Here is a 13,662-nt window from a genome sequence, read left to right as displayed (position 1 = left end):
TATGAGTTTCACTTTTTGTATTGAAGAACTGAAATTGACGTTTTGATGATATTCTAATTTAGTGAGAAGCACTTTTATGTGAGGGATTCCAGCATCACACTTTGAGACAGTTTCCAGTAATGCAAGGATGTCATAGGATTGTCCTCCTACAATAATGCTACACCTAGGCATCCTTGGCTCCAGCAGACGTGTTGGCAGGTGCTGTCCTGGGTGCTGAAGCTATTACTACATAGTGAGGGACAGCTCTGCTGCAGCACAGGCAGGAGGCTGCAGGGTGGAATGTCTCTGAGGACATATGTAGCCCCTGTCTCTTCCCCTCCTTCAGGATTAATCCTTGTATATCTGCCTGGTCCTGTCTCTCTCTCTCTTTGCAGGAAGCAGAACTCCCCCGCAGCCACAGTCCTAGAAACCACTCCTCTGCTCTGACTACACAGAGCTGCTCTCCACCTTTCTACTAACAGGGATTGCAGAGTAATGGGACAGAGCTCACCTAGACAAGCCACAGAAAAAGGAACCAAGCAATGGAAGCCAAGCAGAGCCCCTTGTATCCAACCAGAGCACCCACTACCAGTATCTGCTGGATGCCCCCTTCATTATTAGAGAAAGATGTATCAAGAAGAAAACTTGGCAGCACAGGTAGAATTAACCTGAGGTTGGGAGATGTAAAGTACTTGTAGGGCTCTCAGGTCACCTGTCTCAGAAGATGTCCAGCGCCATATATGCTGCTCTCCACATTCTGCTCAGTATCCTCATCCCAACTGCCAATATTCCCGTCATTGTCATCTTGTCCAAGCTGCTGAAGAAAAAGCGCTGCAAGAGTTACATCTTCATCCTGAACCTGGCTGCTGCAGACCTGCTGGTGGGACTCATGTGCATCATGGAAGCCCTAGATGACATCTTTGATGAAGACTTTGACAAGAACCTTTTCTTCTGTCTGCTGAGGTTATGCTTCACAGTCACCCCTTGCATTGGGTCCATTTTGACTCTCCTCTTAATCTCCTTGGACAGATACCTGGCTGTGAAGATGCCACTATACTACATTAAGATCATGAATCGTAAGTGTGTTGGCATTTCTCTGGCAGTGTTGTGGGTGGTCTCCTTCTTTGTTGGCCACATGCCCTTAATAGCCCCCTCACTGCAGCACAACAATTACACTGGAATCTGTGGACTCTTCTATGCTGCAAAAAGTGACTATCTGTATGTTCTGTGCTTCCTTATTTTCCTGCCAGCCTTGGTGACTATTGTGTGTCTCCACATGGCTGTTGGAAGGATAGCCTATTTCCACCACAAACGGATCCAAAGGACAAGAGCTATTAGTGGTCTTCCCAGCAACCACCCAGCACATTCATCACACTTCAAGGCAGCAAGGACAGTTCTTATAGTCATTGTCTGCTTCACCCTATCATGGAGTCCTTACTACATCACTGGAATCATCCAAGCCACCTGCACCTCCTGTAAGCTTGTGGACTTACTAAAGGATATTTTATTTGTATTGGGGGAAGCAAACTCTCTTCTTAACCCTATCATCTATACCTTCTACTGTAGAGACATAAGAAGTTACCTATACCAGCATGTTATCTGCAGAAGGAGGAAGGTGAAGCCCCAGGGATTAGCATTAGTTCAGTTCACCAATATTGCAGGAGCAGCCATCCATGAAAACTCTACATTGGCCCAAATATCTGGAGACACTGGTCATAATAACCTGTCCATTTTAACATGCAATGGCGAATATTGTAAGGGAGCATCCTGAAGCCTGGCAAATAATAGAAGTAATATCCTAGTCTGATTAGTCTTCTGACCATCAAAGATAAGCCCAAGATTCTTCACTACAGGCCGGAGACATGATATAACTTCTACAATATTTTTGGTGCAGGGAACATATCATGCCCCCATTTTGATCCTGAAGCCACAGGTTGCACACCTCGATATTAGTACTGGTGCTATAGCCTTGTAATATTCAGGGTGTCCAGTCTTGTAATGCAGTAGAAGTGTGTTTCTGCGCCAAAATGTACTTGCCCTTTTTCGGATATCAAGCTAGGATTGCTGCCTGTCGATATTTACAGTGTGGAACAACTCTAAAATATTAGAACATTTTTCTTGGTGTTTTATATTCTGCATTCCTTTTGTTATGAATTACATTTTGCAAGAAACAGTTTATTTCATAGCTGTAGTATTTCCATATAGGAGAAAGGCAGTTCTATGATTTGTATGTGTGTATGTACTGTATATATATATATATATGTGTGTGTGTATATAGATGTATATATATAGAGGGAGAGAGAGATCTAGATATATATTTATTTTTGTCTATTGATATATTTACATTTTTAATGTCACTGAGTTTTCAGGGCTTGTTTGAATACAGGAAAAAAAATATTTTCTCACTTTATTTTATGCATTTGTTCGTCTTTGAAATACAGTATTGACCATCGACCAGTATTTTACTTGTGGGTCCTTGTGTATTTTGTCCAATTTCTATAAGATTTTGCATTATTTAAGTCGGTAAGATGGTGGATTGTATCCAATATGAATTTTTAAAGGACCAAAGACAATATAAGGCTTTGTTAACATTGCTTTTTTAACATAGAAAAGAAACAGATTTCTATTGCTCCTTTACATTTACATATATATGAGACTTAAATTGATGAAGATTATTAGTCACATATACAAACCACCGGTGAGCATCGAGTGTATGTTGTGTTTTTTTTTTCGAGGTCTGTAAAAATAGCTCATGCAAGCTGATACATTTTATCAAGTGTCTGAATCACATGAAGAATTGGATTCATAGATCGATCCAGATTTTATTGCCATCGTGTTTACCATCTATCCTAGAGGGGGACGCTGTTTGGTACCTTTAATATAAACCAAGAAAAATACACTAGCATAGAATATGGAAGGATATTCAATTGTCAAGCAGGTATTTAATAATAGATTCTAGTCATCAAACTTCTTGCCCGGAAATCTGGTGTAAGACTGACAGAAATTTTACTAAGTTATTTCAATAACTAATAGTTGCACAAAAGTCTTGTAACTTTGGCGTTTTATGCCAGCTCCACCAAATTTTTAAAAGGTGGAAAGAGCCACTGCAAACAGAGGGGCAAAACCCAAAAATTGATCCTAATTTATGTCCAAAAATTCACCCAAAAATGTTCGTACAATTCTGATGCCAACATGATGTATAGCAGATGAAAGATGTATCAACCTCATAAAGAAGAGCACATATCTTAATGAATGGGTAATTTTATACCAATGGACTTTGTTTCAAGATGTACAAAATGTGAAAAAAGCATAAGAAAAATAGAAAATTATTTTCATGATATTTACATAATAAGTACCGTATTTTCCGGCGTATAAGACGACCCCCCAACTTTTCTAGTTAAAATATAAAATCTTCTTAAAAGTCAGGGGTCTTCTTATACGCCATGTGTCGTCTTATAGGGTGGGTGACCAATGTGCATATGGTGGGGTGGAGTGGTCCCGATGATGAAGAGAGGGGGCGTCTCACAGGGAAGGTGTAAGTGGAGTATCCCCCATTACCTTATTGTAGCAGCGATGCTCTCTGTGCTGGGGGGGGGCAGCATCGGCAGCCCCTCTATGTGCAGCGTGGGGTCTCCATGCTGGGGGTGATGGCGGCTCCTTTTTGTGCAGTGTGGGGGCTCTGTGCTGTGGGGCGGCGGCGGTGTATCTCTGTGCAGCATCCGGGCTCCTCCGGCATTTCTTTTAAAGCCCAGAGACACCGGCAGCTCCATTGCTGTGATGCGGTGGCCTCTGGGAAAATGGCTGCTGGGGGCGGCGCATGCTCAGATTCAGATCTCGTCTCCTGAAATCTCGGGACGAGATCTGAATCTGAGCATGCGCCGCCCCCAGTGGCCATTTTCCCGGAGACCACTACATCTCAGCAATGGAGCTGCCGGTGCCTCCGGGCTTTAAAGGAAATGCCGGAGGAGCCCCGATGCTGCACTGAGATACGCCGATGCCGCCCCCAGCAGAGAGAGCATCGCTGCTTTGCTACAATAAGGTCATGGGGATACTCCACTTACACCTTCCCAGTGAGATGCCCCCTCTCTTCGTCATCGGGACCACTCACCCCCCCACCCACCATATGCACCCGCCCTATAAGACGAGACCCGGCGTAGCGTATAAGACGAACCCCGACTTTTAAGAAGATTTTCAGGGGTCAAAAGGTCACCTTATACGCCGGAAAATACGGTACTTGCTTTGAGTTCTCGGTGCACATTTCTATACAGCAAATGCAATTTAATATGATTTAGCCAACCCCATTCATACACAAGGGAAAAACTGAACTCATTTTAAAATGCGTAAAAAAAAAAATCCAAAGGTTTAATATACAGTAGAAGAGCTTTGGATCTGTAATGCATTGGGTAAAATATTTGTTCCGAGATGTACACTTAAGGGGTAATATCATAAAAGAGGGAGAAATTCAAAGAAAAGACTTTGGCCGCAATTCATTATTTGTGTTTTTATTAAAGTAATTTTTCTAATTTTTGTCTTGTGGTATTCGTTGACATATTTTGGATCAAACTCTCCAAAGCAGCACACTTGATTTATGAATTGTGTGCAAAAAAACATGGTCTTTATTTTTGTCTTTAATCTGTCACATGGCCTGATATTTGTGTTTGCAATATTTGTGACCTAAATTTATGATGCACATAAATCACTCTAGGGGAGGCTTGAGCACATTTGTACAAAAGATTAGCAATGGTTTAAAAAGCATTATATGATGAATCAGCCCAAAACATCTTAAAAATAAACAAGAGGAAACATAAAATTGGCTGTAAAAAGGCGTAAATTGAAAGAACAGGGAAAATAATAAAGAAGCTCGCCACATCATGGAATAGTGACTGCAGAGATGAAAAAAAAACTGTTTAGATTTTTACATTTTTCCTCTGGGTACGGAGATATTAGCTACTAAAGTTTATCATTTATGCTACAGCTCAACTGGGTGTTACCAGAAATGTAACAACAGTGATGAGACAGCATCATGTTTCAATACCATGTAGATGTGCGAAAGCCGAAAGTGAGATGATCCGTTTTTCCAGAGGCAAAACCCATTTAAAAGAGGGTAGAATTCTGCATTCTAAATAGATCGACTTGCTTGGTTATAGCATCACAACAAATAAAGCAACATCAGCAATGTTTCGAACCTAGTCTTAGTCTTTGCCTTTATTGGATGCTGAAGCCAACTTTATAACAGACTCTCTGCGAACCTGTACTTCTTCACCCACATGAGGTTGACCAATAAGCAAGCAGCAGCACACAGGGAAAAAAGAACAGGCCCTTCTCTCCTTTCTGTAGCTACTGTGTAGAGCAGTGTTCCCTAACCTGTAGCTTGGGAACCGCATGTGGCTCGTGGGCCTAGAGCGTGGCTTGCAGCTGTCTGCCAGCTTGGTGCATTATCATCGGCAGCTATGAAGAAAAGGAATGGTGAATAGCCCTGCATGGAAGAGAAGATCTGGATGTGCATATACAGGGAGAAGAGATAAAGATAATAGGATAATACTGACAGAAGGGTGCTTGAAACTGGATATACAGTAATTGGTGAGTGTGCTTGATGCGAAAATACCAAATGGAGTCAGACTCCCTGGATGTATGTAAACTGCCTACAAGGAACTGATGGGGGAGGGGGCATAAGGTTTTGGTTTGCTTTCTGTTAAGAAGCTTTGTATGTCATCATACTTAAAGTTGTATTTTAGCTGTCTATATTGTCAGGCATGTCTTTATTGTCAAGAACATTGGGTTAAATAATGAAAGTATTGTAACCTAAAAGGTGATGTCCATTACTTGGACAACCCCTTCTAAATACTATATTCCCTAATGTAAGCTAAAACTACCCTATACTCACCTCTTAGGCTGCCGTCACACTAGCAGCATTTGGTCAGTATTTTACATCAGTATCTGTAAGCCAAAACCAGGAGTGGAACAAATAGAGGAAAAGTATAATAGAAACATATGCACCACTTCTGCATTTATCACCCACTCCTGGTTTTGGCTTACAAATACTGAGGTAACATACTGACTAAATACTGCTAGTGTGACGGCAGCCTTATTCCGGTGCCATACCGGCAATGTCAATGCCTGGGCTAATGTGACATTTGTATGCCACGTGAGCCCTGCAGTCAATCAGTGGTCACCATTGAGCCGCTCTGCTCTCACTTCGTTTTGACGAACCTCAGAACTGCAAAGAAAGTGAGAACACAATTGCTTATTAGCGACTACTGATTGGCTGCAGGGCTCATGGGATATAATGTCAAGTGAGCCCCGTGTCAACCTTGTTGGAAAAGCGCTTGTCCGGGGAGGTGATTATAGAGTATTTCTATTCTACATTGGGGAATATAGTATTTAAGAAGGGGTTGTCTGAGCAGTGGACGACCTCTTTAATATCAGGCTCACTAATCACTATCATATACTGCAACCAGAACGGAGTTGGGTGAATTAATTTTGGAATTAAACATATACATAAATACATACATATTGTAATTAAATATATACACACTCGAATTTCAAGATAATCAGTGATGCAAGTAAGCTGGTCAGTACTATGGCTCTTCAGTTAACTTCCCAAGTCATAATTAAATATACCAGGTGACACGGAGTGCAAAACAAAGGTAAAAGAAAATGTATTTTATAGTGTGTGATTACTTTGTACACTATTTGGAGTAAATACTGCATATAAAATCTTCATAAAACTTAAGTAAATGTTTAAATACATGTGTATCAGATTTCTCATACAACTTCCGAGCCTGTCTTAGGCTATGTTCACATGTTGCGTTTTTGCTGCTTTTTTATGCAAAGTCTAATCTCCTTATAAAATGCAGGTTTTGCTTAGTTTTTGGTTCATTTTTGCTGCATTTTTAATGCTGTGTTTTTTGTCAGGGTTTTGTCAGCATTTTTCAGCGTTTTTTTCCACTCGCTATTGCTTTCAATGGGTGATGAAAAATGCTGATGTGACGTGCTGCATTTTGCAAAAAGGCAGCTCTTTGATAAAACATTCAGGAAATGAAAAACCAAGGTATGTGCATGAGATTTCTGAAATCTCATAGACTTAGCTGGTACTGTGAAACGCAGCCGAACATTTGCATAAATAAACGCTGCAAAAACGCAACGTGTGAACATAGCCTTGCAGTCCAGGTCAGGTTTTAGATTTGTGTTGGCTTCATAGTTAAAATCACTTAGTGTTTCTTACTGGTTCATTTTCTACAATAGAACATGCTCAGATGATTTACAATTATTTTATGTGCGTAAAACTAACAGTTCTCCTACCGTAGGCCGGGGTCACACTTGCGAGTGTGATGCGAATCTCTCGCAGAATTTAGATTGTGGCTCTGGAAAGTAATAGGTTACTCCCCTTTTGGGTGCTTGTGTTTGATAAATTCAGCACCTATCCCTAGAATGGCATTTCATGGCCACTTTGCATTAACCCCTTCGCACCTAAGCCATTTTTCCCCTTCATAACCAGGTCAAATCTTACAATTCTGACCAGTGTGAAATTATGTGCTAATAACTGTAGAACGCTTCAACGGATCCCGGTGATTCTGAGAATTTTTTCTTGTGACATATTGTACTTCATGATAGCATTACAATTTGTTTGATTTCACTTGCGCTTATTTGGTAAAATATTGGAAATTTGCCGAAAATGTTGAAAATTTTGCAATTTTCAAACTTTTTTTTCATTCTTATGCCCTTAAATCAGAGAGTTATGTCACACACAATAGTTAATAATTAACGTTTCCCACATGTCTACTTTATATCTGCATCATTTTTTAAACATTTTTTTTTGTTGGGAAGTAAGAAGGGTTAAAAGTTGATCATCAATTAATAATTTTTCCAACAAAACTTACAAAATCTTTTTTCACGTTACATTTGAAGTGACTTTGGGGGCCTATATGACAGAAAATACCCAAAAGTGCACCCCTCAAAGTCCTGAAAACAACATTCAAGAAGTTTATTAACCCTGCAGGTGCTTCACAGGAATTAATGCAATGTAGAAGGAAAAAAATAACATTTTACTTTTTCACCAAAAAATTATTTTAAGCCAAAATTTTTTAATTTTCACAAGGTTAACAAGAAAAAATGGATCCCCAATTTTTTTGTGCAATTTGCACTGAGTACACCGTTACCCGATTTATGGGGGAAAACTGTTTGGGCGCACAGGAGCGTTCAGAAGGGAAACCCCTGATATTGGAAAGTAAACCCCTCAAGGAATGTATCTAGATGGGTGGTGAGCACCTTGAACACCCTGGTGCTTCACAGAAGTTTATAACGTAGAGCTGTGAAAATAAAAATCAAATTTTTCAAACCAAAATGTTCTTTTAGCCCCAGCTGTTTTTATTTTCACAAGGGTAACAGGAGAAAATGGAGCCCAAAATTTGTTGTGCAATTTCCCCTTAGAATGCCAATATCACATATGAGGGGGAAAACTACTGTTTGTGTGCACAACAGGGCTTAGAGGGAGCACTATTTGACACTTTGAACGCCAAAATATCTGGAATCGAGAGCAGAGCCTATGTCACTTTTGGAGAGCCCCTGATGTGTTTAAACAGTGGAAACCCCCCACAAGTGACCCTGTTTTGGAAACTAGACCCATCAAAAAATGTATCTAGATGTGTGGTGAGCACCGTGAAACCCAAGGTGCTTCACAGAAGTTTAAATGTTGAGCTGAGGAAATGAATAATCATATTTTTTACCAGAAAAATGTTTTAACGCCAATGTTTTATTTTTACAAGGGTAACTGGAGAAATTACATTACACAATATGTTGTGCAATTTCTCCTGAGTATGCTGATATCCTATATATGTTAGAAAACTACTGTTTGGACTCATGGCAGGGCTCAGAAGGTAAGGAGCGCCATTTGAATTTGTGAACGCAAAATTGGGTTTGGAGGGCCTCTGATGTAACTAAACAGTGGAAACTCCACACAAACGATGCCTCACGAAATTTATCTAGATGTGTGTTGAGCAACTTGAACCCCCATGTGCTTCATAGAAGTTTATACGTAACTGTGAAAATGAAAAGATAAAATTTTCTCTAAAAAATGTTGGGTTTTGTCCCAAATTTTTCATTTTCACAAGGTTAAAAGGAGAAAATGGAACACACAATTTGTTTTGCAATTTCTCATGAATACACAGATACCCCATATGTGATTGAAAACTACTTTTGAGGCACAGTGTAAAGCTCAAAAGGGAAGAACCGCCATATTGGAGTTCAGATTTTACTGGAATGGTTTGAGGGTGCCATGTCACATTGGCAGAGCCCCTGAGGTATCAGAACAGCAGAAACCCCCCATACGGGATGTCATTTTACAAATTACACCCTCTATGAATTCATCTAGGTGTGCAGTGAGCATGTTCAAGAAAGAATAATTACATTTTTAATGACTAACGATCCCGAGGTCCCCGGGTAACCAGGGTAAACATCGGGTTACTAAGCGCAGGGCCGCGCTTAGTAACCCGATGTTTACCCTGGTTACCAGCGTAAAAGTAAAAAAACAAACACTACATACTTACCTACCGCTGTCTGTCCCAGGCGCTCTGCTTCTCTGCACTCCTCCTGTACTGGCTGTGAGCACAGCGGCCGGAAAGCAGAGCGGTGACGTCACCGCTCTGCTTTCCGGCTGACCGACGCTCACAGCCAGTGCAGGAGGAGTGCAGAGAAGCAGAGCGCCGGGGACAGACAGCGGTAGGTAAGTATGTAGTGTGTTTTTTTACTTTTACGCTGGTAACCAGGGTAAACATCGGGTTACTAAGCGCGGCCCTGCGCTTAGTAACCCGATGTTTACCCTGGTTACCAGTGAAGACATCGCTGGATCGGTGTCACACACGCCGATCCAGCGATGTCTGCAGGGAGTCCAGCGACGAAATAAAGTTCTGGACTTTCCTCAGCGACCAACGATCTCCCAGCAGGGGCCTGATCGTTGGTCGCTGTCACACAGAACGATTTCCTTAACGATATCGTTGCTACGTCACAAAAAGCAACGATATCGTTAATGATATCGTTATGTGTGAAGGTACCTTAAGAGTATGTCATTTTCATACTTCTGGTCACATGCTGACTAGACTCATCTGGTGTCTCTTAATTCTCTTCTATTGAGAGACGCTGGATGAGTCAAGTCGGCATGTGGTTGCGAGTGTGAAAATGACATACATGTGGCACACCTGCTTGTGAAATACAGGGAAATCGCGACTCGGCAATCTGCATTCACATTGGACAACTGCAGACTTTTCATTTCTGCCTGGACAACCCTTTCGCAATAGCGTCAGGTAGAATCGCGATGCACCCGCCACTATTAAATAGTTAAATGCCGCTGTCAAACGCTGACAGCAGCATTTAACTACCGCTTCCGGCTATCGGGCCGGAAATGCGCGCATCACCGACCCCCGTCATGTGATCGGGGGTCAGTGATGCGTCGGTACTCGGTATAACAAGTAGAGGTCTCCTTGACCACAGGGTGGCGATCACAGCAAGCCTGTAATAAAGCTGCATAGGAGCGATCTGATGATCGCTGCTATGTAGCTGAGCCGATCAGGCTATGCCAGCTTCTAGCCTCCCATGGAGACTATTGAAGCATGGCAAAAGTAAAAAAAAAAGTTTTAAAAATATGAAAAAAATAAAAAAGTGTAAAAGTTTAAATCACCCCCCTTTCACCCCATTCAAAATAAAACAATAAAAAAAAATCAAACATACACATATTTGGTATCGCCGCCTTCAGAATCGCCAGATCTATCAAATAAAAAAAGGATTAACCTGATCGCTAAACAGCGTAGCGAGAAAAAAATTTAAAACACCAGAATTACTTTTTTTGGTCACTGCGACACTGCATTAAAATGCAATAACGGGCGATCAAAAGAACATATCTGCACAAAAGTGGTATCATTAAAAATGTCAGCTCAGCACACAAAAAATAAGCCTTCACCCGACCCAAGATCCCGAACAATGGAAACGCTACAGGTATCGGAAAATGGCGCAATTTTTTTTAGCAACGTTTGGAATTTTTTTTCACCACTTAGATAAAAAAGACCCTAGACATGTTTGGTGTCTATGAACTTGTAATGACCTGGAGAATCACACTGGCAGGTCAGTTTTAGCATTTGGTGAACCTAGCAAAAAAGCCAAACAAAAAACAAGTGTGGGATTGCACTTTTTTTGCAATTTCACCACACTTGGAATTTTTGTCCAGTTTTCTAGTACAAGACATGGTAAAACCAATGATGGCGGTCAAAAGTACAACTCATCCCACAAAAAATAAGCCCTCACATGACCATATTGACGGAAAAATAAAAAAGTTATAGCTCTGGGAAGGAGGGGAGCGAAAAACGAAAACGCAAAAATGAAAAAGGGCTGCGTCTTGAAGGGGTTAAATGGATACTGTCATTTCCACAAACTTGCAGAGTTTATGAACACTAGGTGTCTGTCTTCTTAGTTCCATCACCAGCACTGGGCAGGTTCAGAACACTATTAACCTGCAGATTAACCCCATATCTGCAGGTTAATAGTGTTTTTTTTATGTGACAGGTTCCCTTTAAGTACCTTTCATATGATCGTGGACCTTGGACTAACAAAAAAATAATAATGGAAAAGTGGCCAAATGGGAGAAGTCCTGTTGGTGCCACAATGAGTAAATGACATATAAATGACTTGGTCATCATGGGGCCTGGGGCCAAATATGGTCAGGGGCGACATCTGCCCAGAACTTGTATGTTTGTATGGGTTTCCTCTCCGCTCTCGTCTGTGTGTGATAGGGAGCTCGACTGGGATGCTTGTAAGGGATAACAATTTATTTAGAGCGAGAAAAGAAAAAATACAAAATAAAAGGAAAAAAATCAATTAAATTTTAATTATTAGCACAAATGGTTGTAAATCGGCCTAAACGGAATGTAAAATATTACACGACATGACTTGTGCTAGGAATCCAGCATGTGATGAGCATGTGAACTACCGTACTTCTTACCGCGTACGTCACAAGGTACATAATTGCTTAAGATCTCCTGGACTGATGAGCAGACATCCTTGTTAACGTGACAGACGCTGCAGAGGTAGATCAGCCTTTGTGCTTGAGCCACCAGAAAGGAGGACGGCTGGACTCTGTCCCACTGCTTTTTAGACCGGAAATGCAGACATTCGTGACATTTATTCAGCAAACTCAGGAACTTGATCTTCATGGCGAGCAGCATGAGCTCATCTTCCGCTGATTTCATCTGTAAATCACCTTCTCTTTTCACCACCTGTCAATTAAAAGTAATAGTGAAATTGTGAAGGAAAGCCGTACTAAGAACATTGCCGCTGTTCATTTAATTTGATGAGGTTATTTTCTGCTTCCACAATAATGTGATTTTCCTCAGTCCAGTGTTGAGCAAGCTGACGTCGGCCTCAATGTTCCTAACCATCAATGTTCTGAGATATTTACAGAAAGTGTAAAAAGGAATTGCATATTTTATCTCTAGGACGACTTGTCCCGCTATTTGGTTTTGGGTCTTGGATCTACGTTCCCATGGGCCATAGGCTACCTAGTCATGTAGGATCAGGATAAATCAGTCCAATGTATTGACAAAGCAAAGGTAGAGCCAAAAACTAGCCTGGATCGGAATGGAGAACTAGAAGAGTGAAAATACAAAGCAAGAGGGCGCAAACTAAAAGTAGGCAAGGTCAGGAAGCAGAGAAGGTAAGCAATCCAAATGAGATGGAGTCTAAAATAGCTCAATCATACAAATAAACAATAAAACAATAATCAGTCTGACCTGCCGTCAGCATGTAACATTGCCGGGGGAAAGGACAGATTGATATACTGATTGGTGAAAAAGTTTTAGTTAAACTTGTATTTTATTCATTGAAATCCCTGCTTAGAACTCACTGGGCATAGGAGTCTGATGGGCAGCCCTAATCAGGATTGACAGCTGAGTATTCACACTTACACAAGAAAATCTGTCAACATGAGGGGGATTGGCAGGTAGACCCCTGTGCCCAGGATGAGCACGGATTGTAGTGTATAAAATATATGTCATCTGGACAGTTTTCCTACAATGATCAAGTTGTCAGCTTCTACTACATCTTGTTGCCCATAGTGGTGCAGCATTTCCAAGCTGTTGGGATAACTATGATTGAGCAGCCATCCTCCATTTTCATGCACACAGAAGACATACATGAAGGATGAATTTGCTCTGTACAACCCTTTCCTTCCCCCCCAACAAGTGGTCGTATTCTTGCTTTCCAGTTTTGCTCATTTACCTGTGATGTCAATTTTCTTGCTCCAACGTTGAATTTTGCTTGCTTCCCCATTGCCAAAAATGTGACGTAAATCCGATCTTTCTCGAATATTCTGACCCCCACTTGATGGTTCAAGGCTATAAATATTGGTTTGAACTCAACGCAAGGACGGACACTGTCAGGGCTCCTCCACCGCCATCGCCGCACTCTTCCTCCTGTGCAGTCCGAGTATTGTCCTCCCACTGGATTCAGAATTATCCTGGATATTTAAGAACATAGTAAGGCATTTCATCCATGTGTCAGGATATTAATCGGTATAAGGCTGCCGTCACACTATCAGTATTTGGTCAGTATTTTACATCAGTATTTGTAGCCAAAACCAGGAGTGGAACAAATAGAGGAAAAGTATAATATAAACATGTCACCACTTCTGCATTCATCACC

General features: G+C 41.2%; 2 protein-coding genes across 3 annotated transcripts in view; one reads left to right on the top strand and one right to left on the bottom strand.

Moving 5' to 3' along the window:
• Positions 1-703: 703 nt before the first annotated feature.
• LOC138637831 (glucose-dependent insulinotropic receptor-like) lies at positions 704-1,750 on the top strand. The gene has a single exon (XM_069726759.1). It carries the CDS (start codon positions 704-706, stop codon positions 1,748-1,750), a length of 1,047 nt encoding a protein of 348 aa, XP_069582860.1.
• Positions 1,751-11,823: 10,073 nt separating this feature from the next.
• Positions 11,824-13,662, bottom strand: part of LOC138638317 (glutamate-rich protein 6-like) — a 113,001-nt gene continuing 111,162 nt past the window's right edge. For both annotated transcript variants that reach the window (XM_069727526.1, XM_069727525.1), the window contains 2 exons: positions 13,240-13,477; positions 11,824-12,239 (listed from right to left, as the gene is read on the bottom strand). In XM_069727526.1, the coding sequence (XP_069583627.1) occupies positions 11,919-12,239; positions 13,240-13,477 (559 nt within the window). In that variant the 3' untranslated portion in view covers positions 11,824-11,918. The remainder of the gene's footprint in view (positions 12,240-13,239; positions 13,478-13,662) is intronic.

The sequence above is a fragment of the Ranitomeya imitator genome, chromosome 5 (genome assembly GCF_032444005.1).
Source record: "Ranitomeya imitator isolate aRanImi1 chromosome 5, aRanImi1.pri, whole genome shotgun sequence".
Lineage (NCBI taxonomy): Eukaryota > Metazoa > Chordata > Amphibia > Anura > Dendrobatidae > Ranitomeya > Ranitomeya imitator.
This window is presented reverse-complemented; position numbering and strand designations above follow the sequence as displayed.